Source organism: Diabrotica undecimpunctata, chromosome 7, assembly GCF_040954645.1.
Source record: "Diabrotica undecimpunctata isolate CICGRU chromosome 7, icDiaUnde3, whole genome shotgun sequence".
Lineage (NCBI taxonomy): Eukaryota > Metazoa > Arthropoda > Insecta > Coleoptera > Chrysomelidae > Diabrotica > Diabrotica undecimpunctata.
This window is the reverse complement of record NC_092809.1, coordinates 159213064-159238025: the sequence shown is the minus strand read 5'-3', so window position 1 is coordinate 159238025 and position 24962 is coordinate 159213064. Positions and strand designations below refer to the sequence as shown.

Here is a 24962-nt window from a genome sequence, read left to right as displayed (position 1 = left end):
ATTCTAAAGAACTTTATTTTTGCTACCTATCTAAAACAGCACTGTTGACCTATACTTATCACAATCATCGTAACCGCAATTATAATCATCATTACACGAATCGTCATCGGAATATTCATAGTTGTAATTAATATAACTTTGTTGAGCTTGATATGATCTTGGGGGTTGTGTTTGTTGTTTTCCTGAAACAAAGAAAAGGTAAAATTCTATTGACTTAATGCTAAATCGATAATACATTTAAGTTCATTTTTAAGAGGATTTATAGAATAAAAAAGAAAAACTCTGCTGTTTAATAATAAATTGGACGACCCGTTTAGAGCACTTCATTGTCTAATTGTCTGCTCATTGTCAGGTCTTCGGTAAGTATATTATTTGTGAAGTTACCTTACCGAGACCTGATGATATACTAAATCGAGAATATACCTGTCGAGATAGAATCATAATAAATAGTGCATTTATATGGAAATCACAATTGATCGTAATAATAACATTTTACATTTGCTTTAATGTTTTGATTTCAAATCCGAAAATCGTTTTCCCAATAATATATAAATGAAGAAATTTTTATGCTAATATGTAAATGTTTATTAATTGGTGCTTTTTGGCAATCAATTTGACAGTTGATTTACTTGACTTTGATTTTATAGAGAAATAGTCAAAATTGTAGTGAAATCTTGAGGGTGATGTTATACCTTAGGATTGACATCAAATTCTCATCTTTCTGTGCTTATGTAGTTAATTATAGATGATGTTTTTGATCTTCTATTAACTAATTGGTGTTCTTCTTCTTGTTCATCATCATAGCTATTCGGACTTTTGAGACGGCTGCTCCGAAAAGTTCATTTGATGTACATACGTACCACTCTCTGAGGTTGCGCAGCCATGACATTCTACGCCTCCCTATGCTTCTCTTTCCTTTAATCTTTTCCTCCATAATCAGTTGGAGCAAGGTGTATTTCTTTCCACGTGTATTATGTCCAAAATATTCCAATTTTCTTAATTTAATTGTATTTAAAATTTCTATTTCTTTATTCATCCTTCTCAGAACCTCTTTGTTTGTGACGTGTTCTGTCCACGATATTTTCAGAATTATTCTATACACCCACAGCTCGAATATTTCCAGATTTTTTATTGATGTCGCATTCAAGGTCCCAGATTCCATTCCATAAAACAAAGTCGAAAAAACATAGCACCTCGCCAACCTAACTCTTAGTTCCAATTTTAAATCCCTTGTACATGGTACTCTTCTCATTTTGTTTAAATTTGCTCTAGCTTTTTCTATTCTGATTTTGATCTCCTGAATGTAATCATTTGTGGAGTGAATCATTGTTCCCAGATATGCATATTTGTCCACTTGCTCGACGTTGGTTCCGCTTATTAAAAGATTCTCGTTATTTCTTTGAGTTTTCGATGTTCTCATAAATTTCGTCTTCTTGACGTTCATTGTTAGACCGTACTCTTTTCCATACTTCGCTATTCTGGTCACTAGTCTCTGAAGATCTTCAATATTTTCGGCTAAGATCACAGTGTCGTCCGCATATCTAATGTTGTTAATGGGAACTCCATTTACCTCTTTTCCAGCTGCTTCACCTTTAAGAACTTTTTTCAGGATCTCTTCAGAGGCATTAAAAAGAATTGGCGACAATACTTTCAATTAGGACATTCATTAATTGTTCATGTCGTACTTTATCGAATGCTTTATTATAGTCAATAAAACATGCGTATATATCTTGATTGATGTCCAGGCATCTTTGTATCAGCATATTAAGTGAAAAAAGAGCTTCACGCGTTCCTAGGCCAGAATCAAATTGTGTGTCATTAACGTCTATGTCCAGTTGTGTGATATATCCGGTTATGGATGACTTTTAGTAGTAAATTTAGCACATGAGACATCAAGCTAATGGTGCAGTAATCACTGCATTCTCTTGCGTTTTTCCTTCTGGAGAGATCATGAGGAAGCATGTCAGGTCCAGGACTTTTCCCACTCTTCATTGTTTTTAATTTTTGTAATATTTCTTCTTTTGTAATATATGGACCTATTTCTTCTGACATAAGTTCTATGTGCTCTTTCATCATCGAACAGTTTGTCGATATATTTTGCCCATCTTTGTACTTTCTCGTCCGCCTGTGTTATAGTATTTCCGTGTCTATCCAGAAGTGCACCAGTGGGATTTTATTTTTTTAGTCCTGCCAGTTCTTTAATTTTCTTGTGTAGGTTAAACAGATCTCTTTGCATTTCTCTTCAAAGTATTTTTCTTTTGCCTGTTTTATCATCTTCCTGATCTCGTGGTTTACATCTCTGTATGTATTGTTGTCTTTGTTTTTAAATTGTCTCTGTTATTCCATCATATTGAGTATCTCGTCATTCATCCATTCTTCTTTTCTCCCTGCGAAAGTCTGTAGTATTTCTTTACAGGATTCCACTAGACAATGTTTTAGTCAATCCCAGTACTCGTCAATATCATTGGTGTTTGTGTTCAATTCTGCTGCAGTTCACATGCAGTTCATGTTGGAGGCATTCTTTTACGTTGGATTCTTTAAGTTTTCTTGTGTCTACTGTAGGGATTCTTTGATGTCTTTTAATAGTTTTAAGGGTGAGTGTAATCTTGGCGATAAGTGGATTGTGATCTGAAGCCACGTGTGATCCAGGGTATGCTTTCACGGCTTTAACAGCATTGCGGTATCTTTCATTGATCATAATGTAGTCTATTTGGTTCCTGACTACTTTCTCCGATGCATCTGCAGGCGATCGCCATGTATACAGTCGTCTGTTTGGTAACTTGAAAAATGTGTTTCTAATAAGAAAGTTCTGCTCTTGGACATAATTGTAACAGACGGTCTCTTCTCTCATTTCAGTTTCCCAGACCATAGTTTCCTATACACTTCCCGCTTTGTCCCTTTTCAATCTTTGCATTGAGATCACCTAGGACTAATGTGATTTCTCTTGTTTTCGTTATTCTCAGTACCTCTTCGATATCTCGGTAAAATAATTTCCCTTCTTCTTCGTCGGCATTCGCTATAGAAGCATTAACTTGTATCAAATTCAGTTTGGCATGAGATATCACCAACTTCAGTACCATTACCCTTTCTGAGATAGGGAAATAGCATTCCGCCGCTCTATTAGATTTTTTATTATCTATCACTGCACGTTCTGTCTGTGTTGGCGATTCTCGCTACCTACCGGAATAATATATTGCGGCTTCGTCTTTTGAAAAATAACCTGAGTTGGGCCACCTGGCTGCACTGATACTCAGTACATCGATATTCAACCTGTTTATTTCTTGAATAATCTTGTCCATTTTACCAGATTGAAACATGTTCTGAACATTCCAGGTTCCTATTCTAGTGTTGGACAGTCTTATTTCCTCATCTACGTTCTTTTCACAAGAAATTCGCTGATTAACGACCTAAGAGTCCTTGTCTTCTTCTCCCCTTCTGAGTCTTGGCTTCCGTGGGCCATGATCAGTAACGCCGTTATTAGTTTCTATCAGATTTAATTGGTGTTAGTGTATTCTTATTACCGACTGTTTCTTTTACTATTCATTACATGTACAATATTATGTATTTCAATATTTGGTTATTTCTTTTCTTAAATCTTGTGGAAGTCCTTGTTTTTAATGGCAATGGATAATTGATATTGGATAAGACGTTTGTTAGCAGATTTTTTTCTTTGTGAAATGCATTTTCGCTAATCGTAATTTTCGCCTTAATCATAGAGTGATTTCATAATTAAGTTTTTAATATTTATTTTGTGGTTTAAGTGATAACTTAAGCAACTGTTGGTGTGGGTTGGTTTTTTATAGACTTTGGTTACATATTGCATATCCTCCTTTATGATTAATACATCCAGAAAAGGAAGTGAGTTGTTGTTTTCTTTTCACATGCTGAATTTGTTGATTGATCTTTTATTTAAGTTCTCAAAAATTTATTCAGTGTTTCTTTTTCATGAGGCTAAATAGAGAATATATGATATACATATCTCCACCAGATTTTTAGTATACTACTAACACAAAAATTAACAAAACTCAAATTTTTGATAGTTTAAGGGAAATATTATAATATAGGCGAATACATTATCAAGCCACTTGCTCACTGGACTCTAATAGGACTGGTAATCTAATCCAGTAGGTACTAATAGTAGTCATATTATTATTAAGGTAAGGTGATCAAAAAATGAATGGTCTAATAATTCACTTTTCGTACTTGGGTTAAAATTTTAAGATAGTTAAAATATTTATTACCTGATATTGCTGGACAAATAATACTTTGTTGTTCATAAGAATATTGATCCGTACAATATTTAAGGGGTTCAGAATATTGTTGGTTAGCTCTGTAGTCAGATTGTTGATAGTTACCTAGAAATAAATTTTGTATATAAAATAAGTCACATTAATATTCCAAAAGAGATGGCAAGTAGAAGATTTTATTATAGTGGCAAGAAAAACCAAATGAAACCAAAAATTATATAACGTTAAGAAAATATTTTAAATGACTACTCTTAGCATACACGAATAAATTTAATAATTAAGTAACAAAAAGGTTAAATAAATAAAAGAGGATTAAAAAGTCATAAAATATGTAAAAGTCAATATCGTAAATTATTACTACATTTCATTTATAATATATTCGTTCTTCGTATTTGCCCACGATTGTCTAAAATTGGCATTTCTGTGCCATGTTCTGTAACATTCTATCTGTTAAACATATTCTCGTAGACTGTCCTTATTTCAACAGCAACAGAAAAAAGATTCTTTTGAAACGAAACCTACAAAATATTCTCAGCTCGCCAGATCAATTCCAAAACCTTATTCATTTCCTCTTTGAAATCAGGCTTTACCAGGAAATATAGAGGAAGAAATTTATAATTAATTAATTGTATCAATATTTACTGCATTAATTTATCGATTGTAATGTTACTGTATATTCTTGTAATGTAATGTAATAAAATTGTACCTGTGTCAGTGACCTACGCTGTCGAGACACGTAAAGCTGGGCGTAGGAAATTTCGACACTAAGCAGGTAGCGACTAAAAATTTAATGGCAATTTTCGACACCAGCCCCAATTCCCGTTTTTATCTTACAGGTATAGTCGACACGTAATTTCGTGAGAAAATTTATAGGAACCAGAACGGGTAAAATACTAGAAAATGGCAACAATGTCAGAGTGGTCACTACTTTACTGAACAGTGGCGTAGATATCTAATTTTTAATTAAATAAAAGTTTTTATTTAATTTTATTTAAGAAAGTTTCATTTTCTATAAAGTTTAAATAAAAAATATTGGTGTTGTTAACTTCTGTGATATATCTATGAAGAGATAACACTAATCGACTCGGCTAAATAGAACTTATTGTAAAATAACAATACCTATAAAAAATTGTTAATAAAAGTAATTATCACATACAATTAAACAAATGTTTTATGTACAAGTATTTAAGTATACAAACGTTTTAATAACACAACTGCTCATAAGTTTTAAAACTTATGATCACATTTTATCCCTGATAACTTAGTTATTGTAATAAAAAAAATAGAGAATTCATTTTTTAAATTATATACAGTTATATACATTTTCCACTACGATTACATGTTTGATTACACTTGTCCAGTTGGTTGCTGTGATCTTTGTGACTTCTCTTCTAATTAACTGGAGAGCAGTAGACAAAAATTTAGGAGCCACGTTTCTTCTTCTTCTATTTCCTTTAAGTTGTGTCCATATTAACTCTATTGGGTTCAATTTACAATAGTAAGGAGGAAGTACGATTGTAAATTGTAATACTGGGCATACCAAGCACGGTATGCCCATTACTGCGAGTACAGTTATCAACAACATATTCCTTCTGGTACTGTCTACTGTAAACAACCTCCAACAATTGCTTTTTACTATATGATGCCTCAAAGTACAAATCCTTCTCAAATAAAAATTCTTGAATTTGTAATTTGTTTCAAGTAATATTTGAAATTTTCTCATTAATCTTGAATAATATGATACAGGAATCTCGGAAGAAGAGGTTCTTCAAACCATGATTCAAAAATTAAACTTTCCATATCCTCATGATAACCTAGAGACGCGTTGTAATATTTTTTTGCAGATATTAATAATACATCATCGATCCATATATTTTCTCAACCGCAGTGTAAAATTATAATTCTCTGTCCTGTCATGAGTATCACACTAGATCTCATCTAAATAAACAACATTTCGTTTCATTTTTTGATACTAAGTTATCTATCTGATAGAAATGTTTCTTAAAGAAATAATTATTCTAGTACTTTCCATTATGGCGCTTGTCTAAAGTTTTGTACTTAAAATTATTGGCTTTAAGAAATAATCGAAGTGTTGTTGCTGAATATAAGAGAATATCCTTTCGAACCAGTTCACTTCGAAGGCTTTCAATAGTTGAAAAAATATTAGCCGCATCCATTTTGTATATTGTTCTGATTATAGGTTCCTTTAGGTGCGGTTTTATTTGTGTGAATTTGCACAATCCTTTCTCCTCTGTCTAGAAGATGTTTCTCCTATAGTCTTGTAGCAGATTGCTTTGGACACTCTGATAAATACGTTTCTACAATTGCTTCTGATTTAGACAATTTAGAACACAATCCTTCATAAACATGTTTCAGCATATGTTTGGATGGTATCATCAGAGAGGTACATTTTACTACACGGCTTTGTAAAAATATTCCAATTGATTACAGGGTTCCACTGGCTCTTCAGCTGCAGAACTATTATCACACCACGGGTGCCACATTTCAAAAGTATTTTAGTAAAATAAAGTTTACTGTTCTTTTACATATTTTTACGTACTTCCGTTCTTTGTGAGTTTTATAAAAACTAACTTCTGTTTTTTTTTCAAAAAAACGTTAAACGTTTACATCTATGGTTCCTGAGTTGAACTTTTTTTATACTTCATTTCCATCATATTGATAACTAAAAGCATTAAAATTGACGCTCGAACTTCTTTTTCGATGTATATATATATAATATATATATATATATATATATATATATATATATATATATATATATATATATATATATATATATATATATATATATATATATAAGAATTACTGGATATTAGTGACTGTCGATATAAACAAACAACACAGTTTATTACTTTATCTTACTTTTTATTTATTATTTTACTATCTGTACCTAAATTTTAAATTTTAGAATGTATTTTGTCCACTATTTTATATGTGTGTTATTAATGTTGAGTGTCTATGCTTTTATAAATAATCTCAACGACTAGTAAGTTGCACTGAAGAATTGTAATATTTTATAAATATTTACATTTTTTTCTTATTACAGTGTCTTGAAAAAGGAATAAAACCATTCCGAAAGCTAGACAAAAAGTCATAAGAGTGTTTCATTAACATCCCGGCCAATTTTCTGACTGCAACCCTAACTGTGTTGTTTGTATATATATATATATATATATATATATATATATATAATTCTGGAAGAAGAGATTTTTCAATCCATGATTCACAAAAAATTCCTCCACCCTCCATATCCTCATGATAATCTAGATTCACGTCATTTTTTTTGCAGATATTAATAATAAATCGTCGATGCATCCATTTTCTACACCGCAGTATAAAATTATAATTCTGTCCTTTATTGGGCGGTACTGAATTAGAACACTTTTTGTTATTAATCGTCCAACTTTTTTTCACGGTGTCATGAGTACCATACCAGGTTTCATCCAAATAAACAATATTTCGTTTAAAAATAAAGTTTAAAATAATATAAAATATTATACTACCTACCCAAGTGTAAACCACTGGACGGTCAAAACAAAATTTATTGGGGTAACTTACTTTATGGTTTCGGTCGCTCAGGCAAATATTGTTATCTTACGCAAAGAATGCATCGATGATAACTTTATCTGAGCGACTGTACATATTTTACCAGGCTCATCTAAATGTAAATATCGAAGAGAATATTAAAACTTTGTATTAATATACATCTCAGTCATTGATAATTTCGCAGTTAATAACTACTCCTGGTAGAGTACTTTTATTTTAATTTGTATTGCCTGCTTTTATTACAGATAAATATATTTTTACACAGTCTCACCGAAATACGAGGCGACTATATATTCGACACCAAATAAATATAGCTGCGACATAAATAAAATACCATAATTAATTAATTTATTTATTTTAATAAAAGTAATGTGCATTTTATTTCTTTATAACTGTAATAATATCTAAATATAATACAACTAGTACCTAATTTTTTGTGCATTTTACCGTTAATATACTTGTATACAATGATTTATTTGCTATTATAGGAATGATAAGATACAGATTTTATAAAATCTAACCTACGTATTTGTTGGGATCGTAGTTTATCCATCATTTTCTCAAAAAATGCCAATTTAGCCTTAACAGTAGTATCTTTGATTTTTGCTGGTATATGTAAACTATTTATTTTGACATAAGTGTCTACTTGAAATTCTTTTAACTTTTCAATAAAAATAAAAATAGAAGGATGTGTTGAATAAAAAGAAGAATTAAATCTCGAATGAAAGGATTCACAGGCATTTGTGGTCCTCGCAATAGACGGATTCTGATTAGACCATATGTGTGGTGGAAATAGAGCGCTATCGAAAATGTAATTTTCCAGTAAATAATGTGCATATATATCAAGTGTTGCGTTTATAGGTTTATATGACATTAAATCATAAAGAAAGCTTTCTTCAACTTCTGCTGGATTTAAATAAGTTAAACCAAACGTATGCCTTAACCATTTTCCAATTTCTGAATTTGTATCCTTATATTCTTGTACCAAACCCAAAAATTGAATTTTTTTAAACCAGTTTTGGTGTAATTGAAAACGGCATCCACTAATTTTTGCATTGGGCCACATATACAATAAAGCACAGTGAATTGCTTTTTCAAAGTCCACAAATATTTCAGTTGGCTCTAATGATAATTGAAATGTTTCAAAAATCTTAGACCTTAATAAAGAAAATAAATTTTTGTATGTCATTGACAATTTGTCCTTTAACAAACAGTATGCTAAAGGAACATAATGTCCATTTTCCATGCCATGTATAGTAAATAATTGTAGAAAATATTTGGTACTGTATGAAAATGTACCATCCATATACAAAGTTTTTAATTTACACAACAAACGAATATTTGTCTCGCATGAAAATACAATTACATTTAATTCAGGATGATTTAAAAACAAAAAACTTTCATTGCGACAGGTTTTAGGAGAATAATTACTAACCGCGTTATGGACTTCTGATATGCTTCTTGGTAACGGACCTGGTAACAGTTTACGACGACAGTTGTAAATGTTCTTTCTTATGCTAGCTATGTCAAGAACCGTCAGCAAATTGGCATCACACTCAGCAACAGCGGTTCTTGTAATTTTGGCAGGCTTTTCCGATATGTCCTCTTGGGCTTTTCTTTTACATGCATTGGTTACCATCTTTACTTCAAGCTTTTTTGGATCGGCTTCATGATTATGTACCAAATCACTTCTTGTGATGGTGAGGTCCTCACAGCCTATTGTTAACACTTTTGCGGAACACTTAGTGTTTCTTTGGATGCAGCGCCAAAATATCTCGCCGCTTTTTAACACTTTCTGTTTCGAGAACGAATGATGCTCCACCACTAATAAATCTCAACCACGGGAACTTTTTATCAAACTCATTTTTTAAATATCCGTATACGTGCACAAGTCAACGTCAAACAAGAAATAAATTACAACTGAAATAATTTAGTCACAAGTACACAAGTGCCACGCCCCCGTCGTGACAATAAATATTGGGAAAACCCGCTTGTCCTGCTTGGGTGCAAATGTCCATCGCCGCTAATTACCTACCTACCCGCTTTCCGCCGCGGTGTCGAAATTTCCTATAATAAAATTTGACCCTTCGATTACCCCAGGTACAAAGGCAATTTGGTGTCGAAAGTTCGCCCGTCGGTAAAGCTAAATAAAAAAAAATGGGATTAAAACACAATAACTGATTTTAATAAAATTTAAATTAAAATTTAAAAATTAAAATAAGGAGATTATTACAAAACGGCACTCCGTGACCAACAGATGGCCAGGGATGCTAAGAATCTCCGTTAAGAGAGCTAGGAACCACCTGAAAGTGAAAAAAACCAAAAACAAATCAATTATGTAGATCGGCAGTTCGACTATTAATAGCATGTTTAAGACAAGAAAAATCCCCAAGATCAGCAAAAAAATGAAAAGGTTAAATATTGACAAGAAGATATTATATTACTTAGGTAATAACCAAAAACATAACCGGAATTGTGTCGGAATCACAATAAGCGAAGCTTTATAAAAAAGCGTTAAAAATTTGGTCTATCAATCAGATCGTATGATACTTCTACAACTGCAAGGAAACCCAATTAACATCAATATTATACAAGGCTATGCTTCTACAACAGATAAACCTCATATTAAAATTAATCAGTTCTATAGAGATCTACAAGTTGTAATGCTGCGCACAAAAAAAAACATGGAATAACCATAATGGGAGATCTCAATGCAAAAATGGGAAAAGGCAAATTGGTGATAATAAACTGGAACTATAAAATGAAAGAGGCGACAGACTTCTTTAGTTCTGTCAAGAACAGAACATAATTGTTATGAATACATGGTTCAAACTACCAGCTCGTATATTAAATACGTGAAATTTGGCACAAGACAATAAAGACAATTGCATCAGAAATCAGATACTACAATAGCATTATAAGTGCAAAAGCCTTCTCCAGCGTGCAATTTTAAACTAAACTAAAATGAATCAAAACACAAAAGAACGAAAACCAGACATACAGTTGCTGAAGAACGAAGAAACGCAGGAAAGTGTAACACGTCATATTAATTAAAAATGTTGAAAACTTAAAGTTAGAAATACGGAAAGTGGAGAGATAGAAGATCCTGACGAGTTGTGGTCTGAATTAAAAACAATAATTTAACAAACTAAATCTAAAAAATACAAACCAATAGGCAAAAAAACCATGGATGGCTGATAAAATATTAGAAATGATGAATTTAAGAAGCCAACACAAGAATAAAGATAACATTAAATATAAAAAAATACAAAAACAAATCAGAAAAAAGATAGTGGAGATAAATAAAAAGTGGCTTACAGAAATATGTGAAGAGTTAGAAGACTCACAGAAAAAACACGGTAACAAACTCCACAAGAAGATAAAGAAACCAACTAGAAATATAAATAATAGACAGTGTGGCATACTAACAAGCATGAATGATAGAATCCTGGGTTCTGACAATATTAGAAAAAGTAAACGACGAATGGAAAACATATATCTTCTTCTTCTAGTGCCGTCTCCACTAATCTCTATCTTCTGCTTTTCTTAAGAGCGACTGTGTGTTTAACCCGGTCCAATCGCGAATGTTTTTCATTCAGCATATTTGTCGTCTATAGAAAATGTCACACCGAGAGTGCAGTACGGCTAATATAGGAATGCACAATTGCCGGATTTCACGCCTTGTGCTTGGCGATACAAACAGGTCCAAGTGGTAGTCACAGAACCGTACCCAGATCTCTACGCCGGGCTCTGTTATTTATTATAAAATAATATATTGATAAAATAATTGCCTTCAAGTAGCCAAATAAGAGGCATGAATTTGAATAAAAAGACCTTAAGTTTTTAGCGAGAATTTTATTATAAAACTGTATACTTTATTAAACTAACAAATGTATTTTAAATTACATTTCTTGATAGCTATAAATATACCGGGTGGAACCTCCGGTAATTCGATTTCCGTGCACCCAGCCCAATATCCAAGAAAAACTTTTTCTTTTGTAAATATGTGAAAAATTATCAGGAACGGGAATATCGAAAAAGCTTTGCACATTTTTTAATCCCGGCGATGTTATTAAAAAAACAAGTTCCGCACTTGAATCACTGCGAAATTTTAACACCTACTATGAAATTTTTTTTTGTGGAAATCTGAAGTGCAGTTTTTGTCCTTGTTAAAACATAATGCAGTCTCGCATTTTTTACACACAACATAAGTTTACCTAGTTCCTTGGTATAGCAACCTGGTAGTTTTCAGCGAAACCTTGTGTTATTCCATATGGGATAATGGTTTTCCTTGCCCACACTTGACCAGATGAGCAGGTATAAGGTTTATAGTGTAAGTTATTTAACATTATATTATATTTATACTTTATTAAACTAACAAATATATTTTAAATTACATTTCTTGATAGCTATAAATATACAGGGTGGAACCTCCGGGAACTCGATTTCCGTGCACCCAGCCCAATATCCGAAAAGCCCATACTCTGATTGGACTGGTAATTCCTTTTTATTGGATATACAGTGTAAAATAATCGAGGTTACTCACAGATATTCAATTAATTATACTAAAGTCGTCCTCTACATCCGAGATGTCGGATTCGCTTTCGCTACTCTCCCCTGTGTTCGCGTGTATTATCAATTGGTCTACGTCATCTTGCAGGTTGTCCGCAGTCCACATCTCAGTTTCCGTTTTCTCAACAACATGAGTGACATAATTGCGCCAATTTTGCTCTGTGACGCGTGCGAAACCGTCGTCGATCAACTGGCGTACCTCGTCGTTTTTAAAAGTGGTATTATGGGTACCTACATATCGCTTAACTTGGTTCCACACCATTTCTATAGGATTCAATTCGCAGTGATATGAAGGAAGCCTTAAAATATAAACATTATGTTGTGAAGCATACTCATAAAGATGATACTTATCGTATTGATCTTTAAAAGCACGCGCTGCTTCTAATAGCTCGGATTTCAAATAACACTCCTCGAAAAAAATGTCTTTTTCCACTAGACATTCCTTGATTGCAGCTTTATTTCAGGAATTGTTAGGGAATCTCTCTTTACGGGAGTGGTACGATGCATTGTCCATTACAATGACATTCCTGCGACCATTATTTGGTAAACTTGATATTAATGTCAACTTAAACCACGACTCAAAATATGCGGCAACCATTTCATTCGTGATAGTCGCCATCATTTTTCTTTGCCAGAAAAACACGCTGTGTGCCAGGAAGGAAACCTCCTGAAAAACCTGCATGCAATAAAACATATCGTGGACCTCGTTTAGTAGGCTTTCAAGCCAGTACTTGAGAACTTACCTTTGAGAAAAGCATCACGACTGTTTTGTATCGTAGTATCGCACCATTCGTAATTTATAGATTGGCCAACATTAACCCACGATTCGTCAAAATTTATGATATTGCAATGGTCTTTTCGCAAACGTCGTATAGTTCTCAAATAATTATGGCGCCAATGAATAATATCCTCTCGCTCCACCATAATGCTTCTTCGGCCACGTTTCTTATAAACAAATCCAATATCTTTCAGAAGTCTGTATAAAGTAGAAAGAGACAACGGCTGTATATTCTCATTATCTTGTATGAAGTTATGTATATGCTTTAAGAATGGCGGCAAATTTTTCATGAAAAATTCACAATGAAAAATTTTCCGTAGAATACTTCTTACACCCTCGTCATATGTGAATATTCTAGAATTTGATTGACACACTCGTTTTTTACGTTTTTTTTGGTGATTTCAACGTTCCACTCTGTTCTTTTTCTTTTTTGAAATTGTAAATGCTTCTTTCGCTAACACCAGTCATCAACGAAGTACGTCTTACAGCAGCACTTACATTAAGTTGTTCCGTATTTTGTAAAAAACACAACACATTTAACACTACGAGTTTAGCGCAACCGTTAAATAATTCACCGGATTTAAACTTATGGGACTCCATGCTCTCTGTTGAAACTCGAACTTAATTTTAAAGTGTAGTTTCGTTTTCCAAAAGCACTTTCAGCCTAAGGATGGGTAGGGGGTGAAATAGGGAAAGCTTGGAGTTTATCAAATACTAATTATGACAAACAAGTTTATGGCCATATTTAGGTGATTATGTTAATGATGGTAATTTGTAGCAGAAGTTTTAAAAAAGAAATGAAGACCTATTTATAGAAACAACATAACTGTATTTTTAATATTTTACATACAATATAAAAAATCTAATTTCTATGAAAGAATTGGAAATTTGAATATTATATATTGTTCACGCCTCTATCCAATTCGAGTTTATTTATGCATTTTACAATCCGGCAACATAGTGGCGTAGGGAGATATATTATGCCATATGTGAAGATAAGGCGAGTCCCTTAAAGCACCCCAAAGACGACAGACGGCACTCAAATACGAGACGAGATCGGTGACACAGCATTCAGAGCGAGCGGACATAATACTTAATAAGCGTTTATATATTCATGTATTGTGTAATTCAAAATAAAATCAGTTTTGTTTTCGCACGGAGTTTGATTATTCACCAGCGGCACAAGCGAAGTGCATATCAGGCAAATCCATGGTCTATTCGAGCCGAATCATCAAATTTTTGTGTTAAAACAGTGTAAATTCACCGAATTCCGAACTCATATTTGTGTCATCATATTAGCGGGCGAAATAGTGCATTCATAGTGGCCCGAGCGCGTTATAGACTGTCGAACGTTGTTCTTAAGACAGTTACATAATTGGACAACTGTGGGTTTAAAATCTGTGAATACGAGTTGAGGCAGATCCTTGGCGCCAGGAGGCTAGAGCTGTTAGAATAAACATACAATATTTTGGTGAGCATATCCATTTCACATTTCCTTTTATTTATCAGTCTTTGTACCTTTATTCTGCACATGTGATAATTCTGAGAACGTTAGGGTCGAATATCAAGCGATTTATAATCTGTTTCTGTTTACTGTATAATTCATTATAAAATTATGGAGAATTTAAAGCGAAAAAGGGGCGGTTTTAAATGCAAACTCACAATATTTTCGAAATTTATATTAGCGTTAAATGATAAAATGACTAAGGGTGAAACGATTTCAGATTTAGAAGTATTACAGGCTATTGAAATGGTAAATAATATAGAACATTTACAGGGCGAATTCGATGAAGTTCAGGGGCAAATAGAAAATACGGTTCAATTTGAATTATTAGAGGATGAATATACGGAACGCGAAGAATTCTATAACAAATATTATTCACAATTAGCGGTAGCGCGAAAAATCATTCGCGATAATCAACAAGTAGCTTGTATAGAAAGCGATAAAGCAAGTGAGCGCTCTAAGAATTCATATACAGGGCATTGTATTGAGCTTAAACCTATCGAGTTACCAAAATTTGATGGTAATTATAATAATTGGTTAGATTTTGCAGATCTTTTTGAATCTTTAGTTAACAGAAATGAGTACTTAGACAATATAAGGCGTTTTCATTATTTACGAAGTTCATTACAGGGCGGTGCGGCGCAGGTCATACGAACATTAGAGTTTACCGCCGAAAACTATGCAGTTGCGTGGAAATTAATTAGGGAAAGGTACGATAATAAGAGATTATTAATTTCCAATTATATTAATGCCTTATTTAATATAGAGCCAATACATAAAGAGTCATCTAATAGATTGCGGCAATTAGTTGACATTTTTTCGAAGCATTTATACGCGTTAAAGCAGCTAGGGCTACCTACTGATTCGTGGGACATACTCCTTATTCATATTATTTCTTGTAAGTTCGATACATCGACTTTACGCGCATGGGAGAACAGCAAGACACATAATGAAATTCCTAGTTTTGATGATTTTAAAACGTTTTTAAAATCAAGGGCGGACCTCTTAGAATCTCTTGAGGTAAATCAAGCTGAAAAACAAAATACACGGAATATTTCCCAGGCGGGCGCTTATTCACGGAATACGAAATATTCACATAACATTCGCGGTCTATATTCATCACAGGGAACTTTAAATAAATCGGATAACACACAGTGTTGCCCTATTTGCAAAAGGGAACACAACATTTATCAATGCGGCGAGTTTTCAAAACTTTCATCTAGGGACAGGTTTGATAAAGTAAGACAGGTCAATCTTTGCACGAATTGTCTTAAACCTGGACATTTCTATAAGCGGTGTAGACAATCAACATGCAAGAAATGTGCTTCAAAACACCATACGTTATTGCATCCAGATAGGTCAAGCGAACAGAACGCAGCTTTAGTTCATCAACCGGTAGAAAACGCGAGCGATATACGATCTGCAGATAATATACAAGGTAGTTTAAACACTACCAATTTGTCAGTTTCGGCAGTTAGCGCTGCAGATCAAACTATACTGTCCACAGTATTAGTTAATATTTTTGACAGCCAAGGTAAGGCATACATAGTGCGAGCTTTGTTAGATTGCGGTTCACAAAGCTCATTCATAACCGAAAATTTATGCGATAAACTTAGATTAAAAACGACAAGCGCGAACATATCAGTAATGGGCATAAATAATACTGCATCTCCCGTTCGATTCAAATGCGAAATAAATATACAGTCGCGTAGCGATATAACTTTTCATAAAACTTTAAATTGTTTCGTAATACCAGAAATTACGGGGTGCGTGCCGGCATCTGAATTAAACATTAGCGATTTGCACATACCTAAACATTTAAAATTAGCGGATAATCATTTTCATAAACCACAAAAGGTCGAATTGTTGATAGGAAGTGATCTATTTTGGCAAATACTGGGCACAAACAGAATTAGTTTAGGTAAAAATAAACCATTCATGCAAGAAACAATGTTTGGCTGGATCATAGCAGGGCCGTATATCAGCCAAAACAAAGCATCAGAAAAGCGAATAACTAAGTGTAATTTCACAAACACAATCGAAGTTACAGAACAGCTAAGTAAGTTCTGGGAACTTGAAGAGGTTTTCAATGGAAAACCTGCACTCTCGGGCGAAGAAATTGCATGCGAAAAACACTTCGAAGATACGGTGAAACGCGACGCGACAGGCAAATTCATAGTATCATTGCCATTCAAGGAATCGATAAGTTCACTCGGTGATTCATTTCGTCAAGCAAAAAATAGATTTTTAAATCTCGAGCGTAAATTGAATAAAGATGCCAATCTTAAAACTCTTTATAGCGAATTCATCCAGGAATATAAAGAGTTAGGACATATGAAAGGTTTATGCAGAATTACGGAAGCGGCAACAGACTTTAGGGTAAATACTACATTTTATTTTATGCCACATCATCCAGTTTTAAAAGAAAATTCTTTGACGACACGTTTGCGCGTTGTGTTCGATTGTAGTGCGCCAACTACAAACGGCATTTCATTAAATAGTATTCAAATGGCCGGACCAACCTTACAAAATGATTTACTCTCCATTTTATTGCGTTTTAGAACACACTTATATGTAGTTAGTGCGGATATAGAAAAAATGTACCGTCAGGTATTGGTTGCAGATGATCAAAAATCCTTACAATGTATCTTATGGCGAAATAATCCGGAAGAACCGATTGAAATATTTCAGTTACAAACAGTTACGTACGGTATGAAATGCTCTTCTTACTTAGCGATTAAATGTCTAATGACATTGGCAGAGGAGCAAGAAGCTAAAAATCCTAACATTGCTAGCATTATTAAATCCGATTTTTATGTGGACGACCTTTTGACAGGTTTTGATTCAAAACAGAAAGCGCGCGAAGCATGTAAACAACTTTTTGAGGTCCTCAAAGGCGGAGGATTTACATTGCGTAAATTCTATTCAAATGATCCTGAAATATTAAGAGATATACCGGATAATTCAACTACGGGTTCCGTTATTCAATTCGGTGAAAACGAGAAGGCGAAAAATTTGGGATTATTGTACTCACCGCAATCAGATACTATGTTTTATAGCATAAGTTCATCTCTAGGCCATATAATCACAAAGCGAACTTTATTATCGGACATAGCTCAAATTTTTGATCCCTTGGGTCTATTAAGTGCGTGTACCATCATAGCGAAAATTATGTTACAACAACTATGGCTCGAGCGTCTTTCATGGGATGATCCCATACCGGAGCATTTAGCAAATAATTATTTACAGTTTAGGAATAAATTAGGAAGCTTAAACAATTTAAAAATACCTCGGCATGTTATATGTTTTAGTAAAGTCAAACTAGAACTTCATGGATTTTGCGACTCCTCAGAAAAGGCGTACGGTGCTTGCATATTCATTAAATCTACCGATTCGTTAGGCAGGTCATATTCATTCTTACTATGTGCAAAAAGCAAGGTTGCGCCCTTAAAGCCAGTTACCTTGCCGCGTTTAGAGCTCTGTGGAGCAGTAATTTTATCGCGTTTGACCAATAAGGTCAAAAATTCATTAAATGTGCAATTTGATACGTGTTACCTCTGGACAGATTCATCGATAGTACTTAGTTGGTTGAAAACAGCAGCCAATGCATTGAAGACGTTTGTTAGTAACCGCGTAGCAGAGATCCAGGAAACCACTTCGTTTGCGCAGTGGCGTCATGTGCCAGGCAAGGATAATCCTGCAGATCTAGTGTCCAGAGGCGTGGAACCAGATAAAATAATGGAGTGCAACTTATGGTGGCATGGACCGGAGTGGATCGTGCAAGATTTAGATAAATGGCCAAATTTACAAGTTGTCCCTACTGAAACAAGCGAAACAAGGAAAAACATAAAGGTTTTTACGAATAAACTTGATGAAACACAGAATACGGAAGTATTTTCATTTGAGCGCTTCTCTAATATTTTACGTTTAAAAAGAACCGCTGCATATGTGTTCAGATTCATCCGCATGTGCAAAAATAAGGAAAGAACTTCTGAACCCCTTTCTTTGGATGAAATACATTCTGCATTTAATCGTATTCCAAAACTGTGTCAATCACAGTCATTTTCGAACGAAATAAAGCATTTGAACCAAAAGGGATCTTTAGATAAAAACAGCAAACTTATAAATTTATCTCCATTTCTTGATGATCAGGGCATCATGAGAGTAGGCGGGCGTTTAAAGCATTCCTAATTTACGTATGACAAAAAACATCCCATCATTTTAGCGGCAGATCATATAGTTACGTCGTTAATATTTAATCATTTTCACAAGGATCTTATGCATGCTGGTCCTCAGCTTTTACTTGCAACTATAAGAGAAACTTTCTGGCCGTTATCAGGAAGAAATTTAGCGCGACGTACCGTACACAAATGTGTAAAATGTTTTAGATTAAAATCTAAATCCATTCAGCCAATAATGGGTGACCTACCTGCCCAGCGTCTCGCAGGTGGCCCACCGTTTATTGTAACAGGTGTAGATTATGCGGGCCCTTTCTTAATTCGCGATAGAAAGGGTCGAGGTTGTAAACTAATAAAGAGTTACATGTGTCTTTTTATTTGTTTTTGTACGAAGGCCATACATTTAGAATTAGTTACAGAACTGTCTAAGGAATCATTTCTGTTGGCCTTTAAAAGATTTATTGCGCGAAGAGGCAAGCCTCAAAAGATGGTCTCCGACAATGGAACCAATTTTATAGCAGCTAGTTCGGAGTTAAAATTGTTAAGCAAATTTTTAGAGCAGCACACTCCCGCGATAAGAGAATCCTTGCTAAAGAATAATATTTCGTGGTCCTTCATACCTCCCTATTCTCCACATTTTGGCGGACTGTGGGAAAGCGGAGTAAAAACAGTTAAGCATCATTTGCATAGGGTTTTGGGAAACGCGCACTTAACGTTCGAGGAATTTTATTCGTTGCTTGTGCAGATTGAAGCTATAATAAATTCCCGACCGATTCATCCTTTATCCTGTGATCCAAATGATCTCTCCCCATTAACCCCTGCACATTTTCTCATCGGAAGACCACTTATTACCAATCCAGATCCAGATTTGCGTCATGTTCCAGTTAATCGGCTCTCAAAATTCCAGCATATTCAGCAGCTTTCTCAGCATATATGGGAACGATGGAACAAAGAATACATCTCCGAACTACAAAAACGCACGAAATGGACTACTACTAACGGTGAAGTTGTGGAAAACACGTTAGTGCTCATAAAAGAGGACAATTTACCTCCATTAAGGTGGAAGTTAGGTCGCGTGATCGAACTTTTACGCGGCAGTGATGGTGTAGCCAGAGTTTTTAGGATAAAGACAGACAATGGTATCATAACTCGTTCTTTTTCCAAGGTGTGTCCGCTACCCGTTTCGGACTAAGTGTAGTTTAAACATTTGAACATTTAGCATTAGCAGACGATTTTGTTGGCAGTGTTTGCCAAGGCGGGGGCCATGTTCACGCCTCTATCCAATTCGAGTTTATTTATGCATTTTACAATCCGGCAACATAGTGGCGTAGGGAGATATATTATGCCATATGTGAAGATAAGGCGAGTCCCTTAAAGCACCCCAAAGACGACAGACGGCACTCAAATACGAGACGAGATCGGTGACACAGCATTCAGAGCGAGCGGACATAATACTTAATAAGCGTTTATATATTCATGTATTGTGTAATTCAAAATAAAATCAGTTTTGTTTTCGCACGGAGTTTGATTATTCACCAGCGGCACAAGCGAAGTGCATATCAAGCAAATCCATATATAATATCTATAAATAATATCATCCAAGTTTCCAAATTCTTTCCTAGAAATTATGTAGGTTTTTCCTATTTTATGTAAAACATTAAAACTACAGTTATTGTATGTTGTTCTTGTAAAGAGGTGTTCTAATGTTACTCTTATGAATATGATTCAATTGTATATCTCATGTTGACGTTTTATATGCAAAATTCATAGTTTTCGTTGTCAATAACTCATCAATGCCTTTTTATTCTACTGTATACGTATACATGATATAAAATATTTTACTCGTACTGCCGGCAGATGCATTTTATCCAAGCCGGTCCTGTGAGACAATGAGCAATCAACAGCTGGAGAAAACCGACAACCCTGCGCGTTTATCCTCCATAAGAAAAGCATTGCCGTATCTTACCCGTACTGCACTCTCAGACTGATGAAGCACACAAGAATCATCAGCGACACCAAAATAAAATTCAACAGGAAACAAAGGACAGGACTAGCCATACTGGACATAGAAAAAGCATATGACACGGTTTGAAAAAAGGCACTAATCTTCAAGATGGACAAAGCTAGGCTACCACACTACCTCATCAACATCTGTGACACTTATCTGTCCAACAGAACATTCCAAGTATCAGCGGACCAAAAGACCAGAATGCATCAGGGCAGCATTTTATTGCCAATTTTATATAACATTTTTGTTTCAGATCTACCTACAGATCCAAGAACTTCAATAGCTCTTTATGCAGACGACACAGCAGTGTATGCATCCGGAAAAGACGAAGGAAGAATAATCAGGGACATGGAAAACCACTTGGACAAAATCACGAGATACACCGAAAAATGGAAGATAAAAATCAACTCCTAAAAGACGCAATTCATAGTCTTCAGCCAGAGTTCCAGACCACCACGAAACCAAATCAGAGTAGGAGGCAACAGGATCCAGGAAGAAGATTCAGTCAAGTACCTAGGAGTCCACCTCGACAGAAGACTCAACTTCCGGGTGCATGCCCAAAAAACTAAGGTAAAAGCTAATGCAGCTAAAAGACTAATTCTCCCTTTCATTTTTAGGACCAGTCCACTGTCCAAGGCCAAGAAGATTCAGTTATACCAGGCCTATGTTAGATCGGTGATGCTATATGCTGTACCAGTGTGGAGTTCCATAGCAGAGACACACTGGAGAAGATTAGAAGCCACGGAAACATCATGCTACCGGATCATCGACGGAACATCATGGGAGAACAGAATCACGAACGCAACCATCAGAGAAAGGCTCCAGTACACACCACTGAGGGAGGTGGCCGAGAAAAGGACCAGGTATTTCTTCCACCAGGCCACAAGAAGACTCCATAAGACCAGGGGCATCCTAGAGAATAACAGGATCTAGAGGATGCATAGATCTACCCATAGACTGATCGACCATCTGATCAGGGTCTAGCCGGATGGTTGCCGGAAAACAGCCATGTAGGGAAGTAGGTACGGTGCCTTAAATTAGTACCTACAGAAGAAGACGAGGATAAATCCACACAAAGATGTCCAGAATGCCGAGAGGTCAAATCATCAAGAAGCTGGCGGTGCAAGAGCGGGACGCCGAAGAAAGAAGAAAGAAGGCTAAAATGAATGAAATGAACGACATGTAAATTTTTTTTTTTTAACGTTTTAAAACGTTTTTATTTTTTATTTTTATTTTTATTTTTATTTTTATTTTTTATATACCCGTACTGCACTCTCAGTGTGACATTTTCTATAGCAGGACCCCTTTTTCCTTCAATTTTACCCTTCATTATCGTTGCAGCAACTCGTACTTATCATTTTTAAGTATGTGCCCCAAATATGCTGTCTTTCGCCTTTTAATGGTGGTCAAAATTTCTCTGTCTCTTCCCATTCTGTGCAACACCATTTCGTTCTGGAACTTCTGGAACTAGAAGAGGTGAAGACTGGGATATAGTTTTTGCATATGCAGAACGTACCTTAAAAAGTTTTCTCTTTTTCAAATCAACTAATTTTATGTTTTTTTTTAGAATTTTTTTATCGAGGTTATGGCTTTCTTTATATTTTTAAGGTACCATTAAGTATAAATAAAGAGACTAATAAAATTTAAATTAAAGTAGATAATAAATTAGATAATCACAGGAAATGTGATTTTCGGTATGCAGAATTTAGAAAAAAATAAAGCATAAATCACTGAAGTTTTTAAGTAATAATATATTTATTTGCGTATTTATTGAAGTCAATATGTATAGTATATTATATATTTATTGACTTTATTTATATTATAATGTCACAGAAATACGGATTCTTGGGCTTACACTGTTAACTTCTATATTATTTGCTATTGGATGTCAAAAGTATATATCAAAATCACGAGAATTTTTTACTTCTACAAATGTCAAGGAAGTACTTGACTGACTTGAATGGTAAGTCAACAGTTTATTTGTACATGTAATGTGTTCTTTTTCTTAATTCTTGTAAGTGTTGTTGAGTTCTGAACGCTAGATTTTGATTTTTCTTAATTTCTGTTAACGACGCATCTAATTTTAATCGCAGGTCTCTAATTTTCAACCTAAGTGTATTATTTTCCTTTTCTAATTCGCATATTTTCTTGTCATACCCCAATTTCATCGTTTCTAATTCTTTGCGTTCTCTTTCGAGTTCTGCTTTAGTGTAACTATAGTTACTATTAAGTTCTTTATAATTTGATAATAGTTCATCAAATTTTTTGCGATCTAAAATAATCTTTGTAGTCAGTTTTTGGTTTTCTTTAAATGTAAAGTCCAACTTCTGTTGAGTATCTTTCATCTGAATGGCATATGTAGAAATTCTAGAATTCAAGGCTATATTTTCAGTTTTCAAGGTTTCTAGTATTGCCTCTTTGGCTTGAAGTTCCTTATGCATATTGTCACAACGACTTTTTAAAGTTTCAATTTGACTGATTACAAACTGCAAGGAAGCATTGTTCTCTTTTTCTAATTGAAGTTCTTGTTCTAGTATTCTTATTTTTTGTTCAAGTTCGTTATTCGTATTATTTGTAGTATTACTGCTAAAATACCCACCATCGATTTCGTACTTTGTATCCTGCAATTGAGTTCTAAGCTCTTCTATTTCTTGTTGTAACATAAATAGTTGCTCATCCTTATTAGCTACATATTTTTTATGTTCATTATCATCTATCTCTATGGCTTTAACAGCTTGACACAAAAGATCTTGTTTCTCTCTAAGTTCTTCTTTTAAGTTAGCATAACTTACTTGTAATTCTATATACTGTTTTACCACATTATCTTTATCTAATGTAAAACTGCTACCCATCTTTTCTTCTAAAAAATATATCCTTAATTTAAGATTAAAATTTTCCTTTTTGAGGTTGGAAAGTTCCTCTTCGAACTCCATGGTAGACCGGGGACGCATAAAACTAGTTTGGTACGAAAGCTCCCTAACATTAGTAATTTCATCCGTATCGAAGTCTCCATCTCCACAGTCTGAAGAGGTATGAGAACTAAATGTGAATATCTTTGAGTCTGAATTTTCTATATTATCGGTTAATTCCATTTTATATGTATATTATTTTATCAAAAATCAACATGGGACATAACGTATAACTTTGGTTGAAATCCACTAAATGACTGTCTTTAAAATTAAAATGATTTCGTGGATTGTTTTAAAAATGGTTACATGAAATTTTATGAAAACTGACTTTTCGGAGACAGTAAGTAGTGTCAACATATTGACGTTTATTATGATATTAGGATTACACCTAAAGAGTTGTTTTATATTTTTTTGTGGTCTGTTTTATTCGTAATAGAAACGAATTAAATTCAAGCAATTTGAAAATTTTTTTAAAATAGTTTGAGTAGTGTTTGAATAGTTGCTACACCACACTTTTCGCAGAATACATGTGTATAGCCATTGCACTGTGGAAATTTGCACCTTATTTGTTTCTCGGACCATACAGGCCAATGGTGAATTCCATCCATTTAAACATTCTTTACTGGCATCACCTATGCTGAACCCTTTCTCTTCTTTAGTTGTAGCGCCTTCTCAGTTTCACTTGTCCTCTTTGCAATCATGAATCGATCTCCTGTACTACATAATGCTTTTGCCAGTTGTGTTCTAAACTGAGACTGTGTGATTTTAAACTTCGCAACAATTCTATGTTTAGCTAAATTCAGCTAAAGAATCCGACTATTAGCAACGGTTAGATCTAGTAGATGGTAAAATATTCTAAAATACCATTTTTTACTCCTTAGAATAATTTTATTTCGTCCCATATTTCTATCCAACAAATCGATACCGCCAATATTACGGTTGTATTATTGTACAACATATGGAAAACTTACTTATTTTATTCTCTTTTCTTTCTTGTCATATCTCTTGGCAGTAGTTTTAGCAAAAGTTGATACAAATGTGACTTATTTGTTATCTTATCAAACTAAGCTAACTTATTGCCACACCATCGCACATACCAACAAACTCGACACTAGTTCCTATTTTTTAATTTTTCGTAGCCTTTTCATATGGAAGCTTACAATTTGGAATCGTATTCCGATTCCTAAACTGTGAATACC

At 34.2% G+C, this 24962-nt stretch overlaps 3 protein-coding genes across 4 annotated transcripts in view; 1 reads left to right on the top strand and 2 right to left on the bottom strand.

The window, feature by feature from the left end:
• Positions 1–30: 30 nt before the first annotated feature.
• The window catches only part of LOC140447060 (uncharacterized), a 45061-nt gene continuing 20129 nt past the window's right edge, over positions 31–24962 (bottom strand). For both annotated transcript variants that reach the window (XM_072539646.1, XM_072539647.1), the window contains 2 exons: positions 4242–4355; positions 31–182 (listed from right to left, as the gene is read on the bottom strand). In XM_072539646.1, the coding sequence (XP_072395747.1) occupies positions 31–182; positions 4242–4355 (266 nt within the window). The remainder of the gene's footprint in view (positions 183–4241; positions 4356–24962) is intronic.
• The window catches only part of LOC140447061 (ras-related and estrogen-regulated growth inhibitor), a 110786-nt gene continuing 85975 nt past the window's right edge, over positions 152–24962 (top strand). The window contains exon 1 of the mRNA XM_072539649.1: positions 152–198. Within this exon, the coding sequence (XP_072395750.1) occupies positions 153–198 (46 nt within the window). The 5' untranslated portion in view covers position 152. The remainder of the gene's footprint in view (positions 199–24962) is intronic.
• LOC140447059 (centrosomin-like) lies at positions 22614–24112 on the bottom strand. The gene has a single exon (XM_072539645.1). The coding sequence runs from the start codon at positions 23944–23946 to the stop codon at positions 22831–22833; it is 1116 nt and encodes a 371-aa protein (XP_072395746.1). The 5' UTR covers positions 23947–24112; the 3' UTR covers positions 22614–22830.

What these genes read in the sequence shown, in the direction of transcription:
- LOC140447059 (XM_072539645.1), bottom strand. Translation starts at nt 23,946, where the DNA reads ATGGAATTAACCGATAATATAGAAAATTCAGACTCAAAGATATTCACA.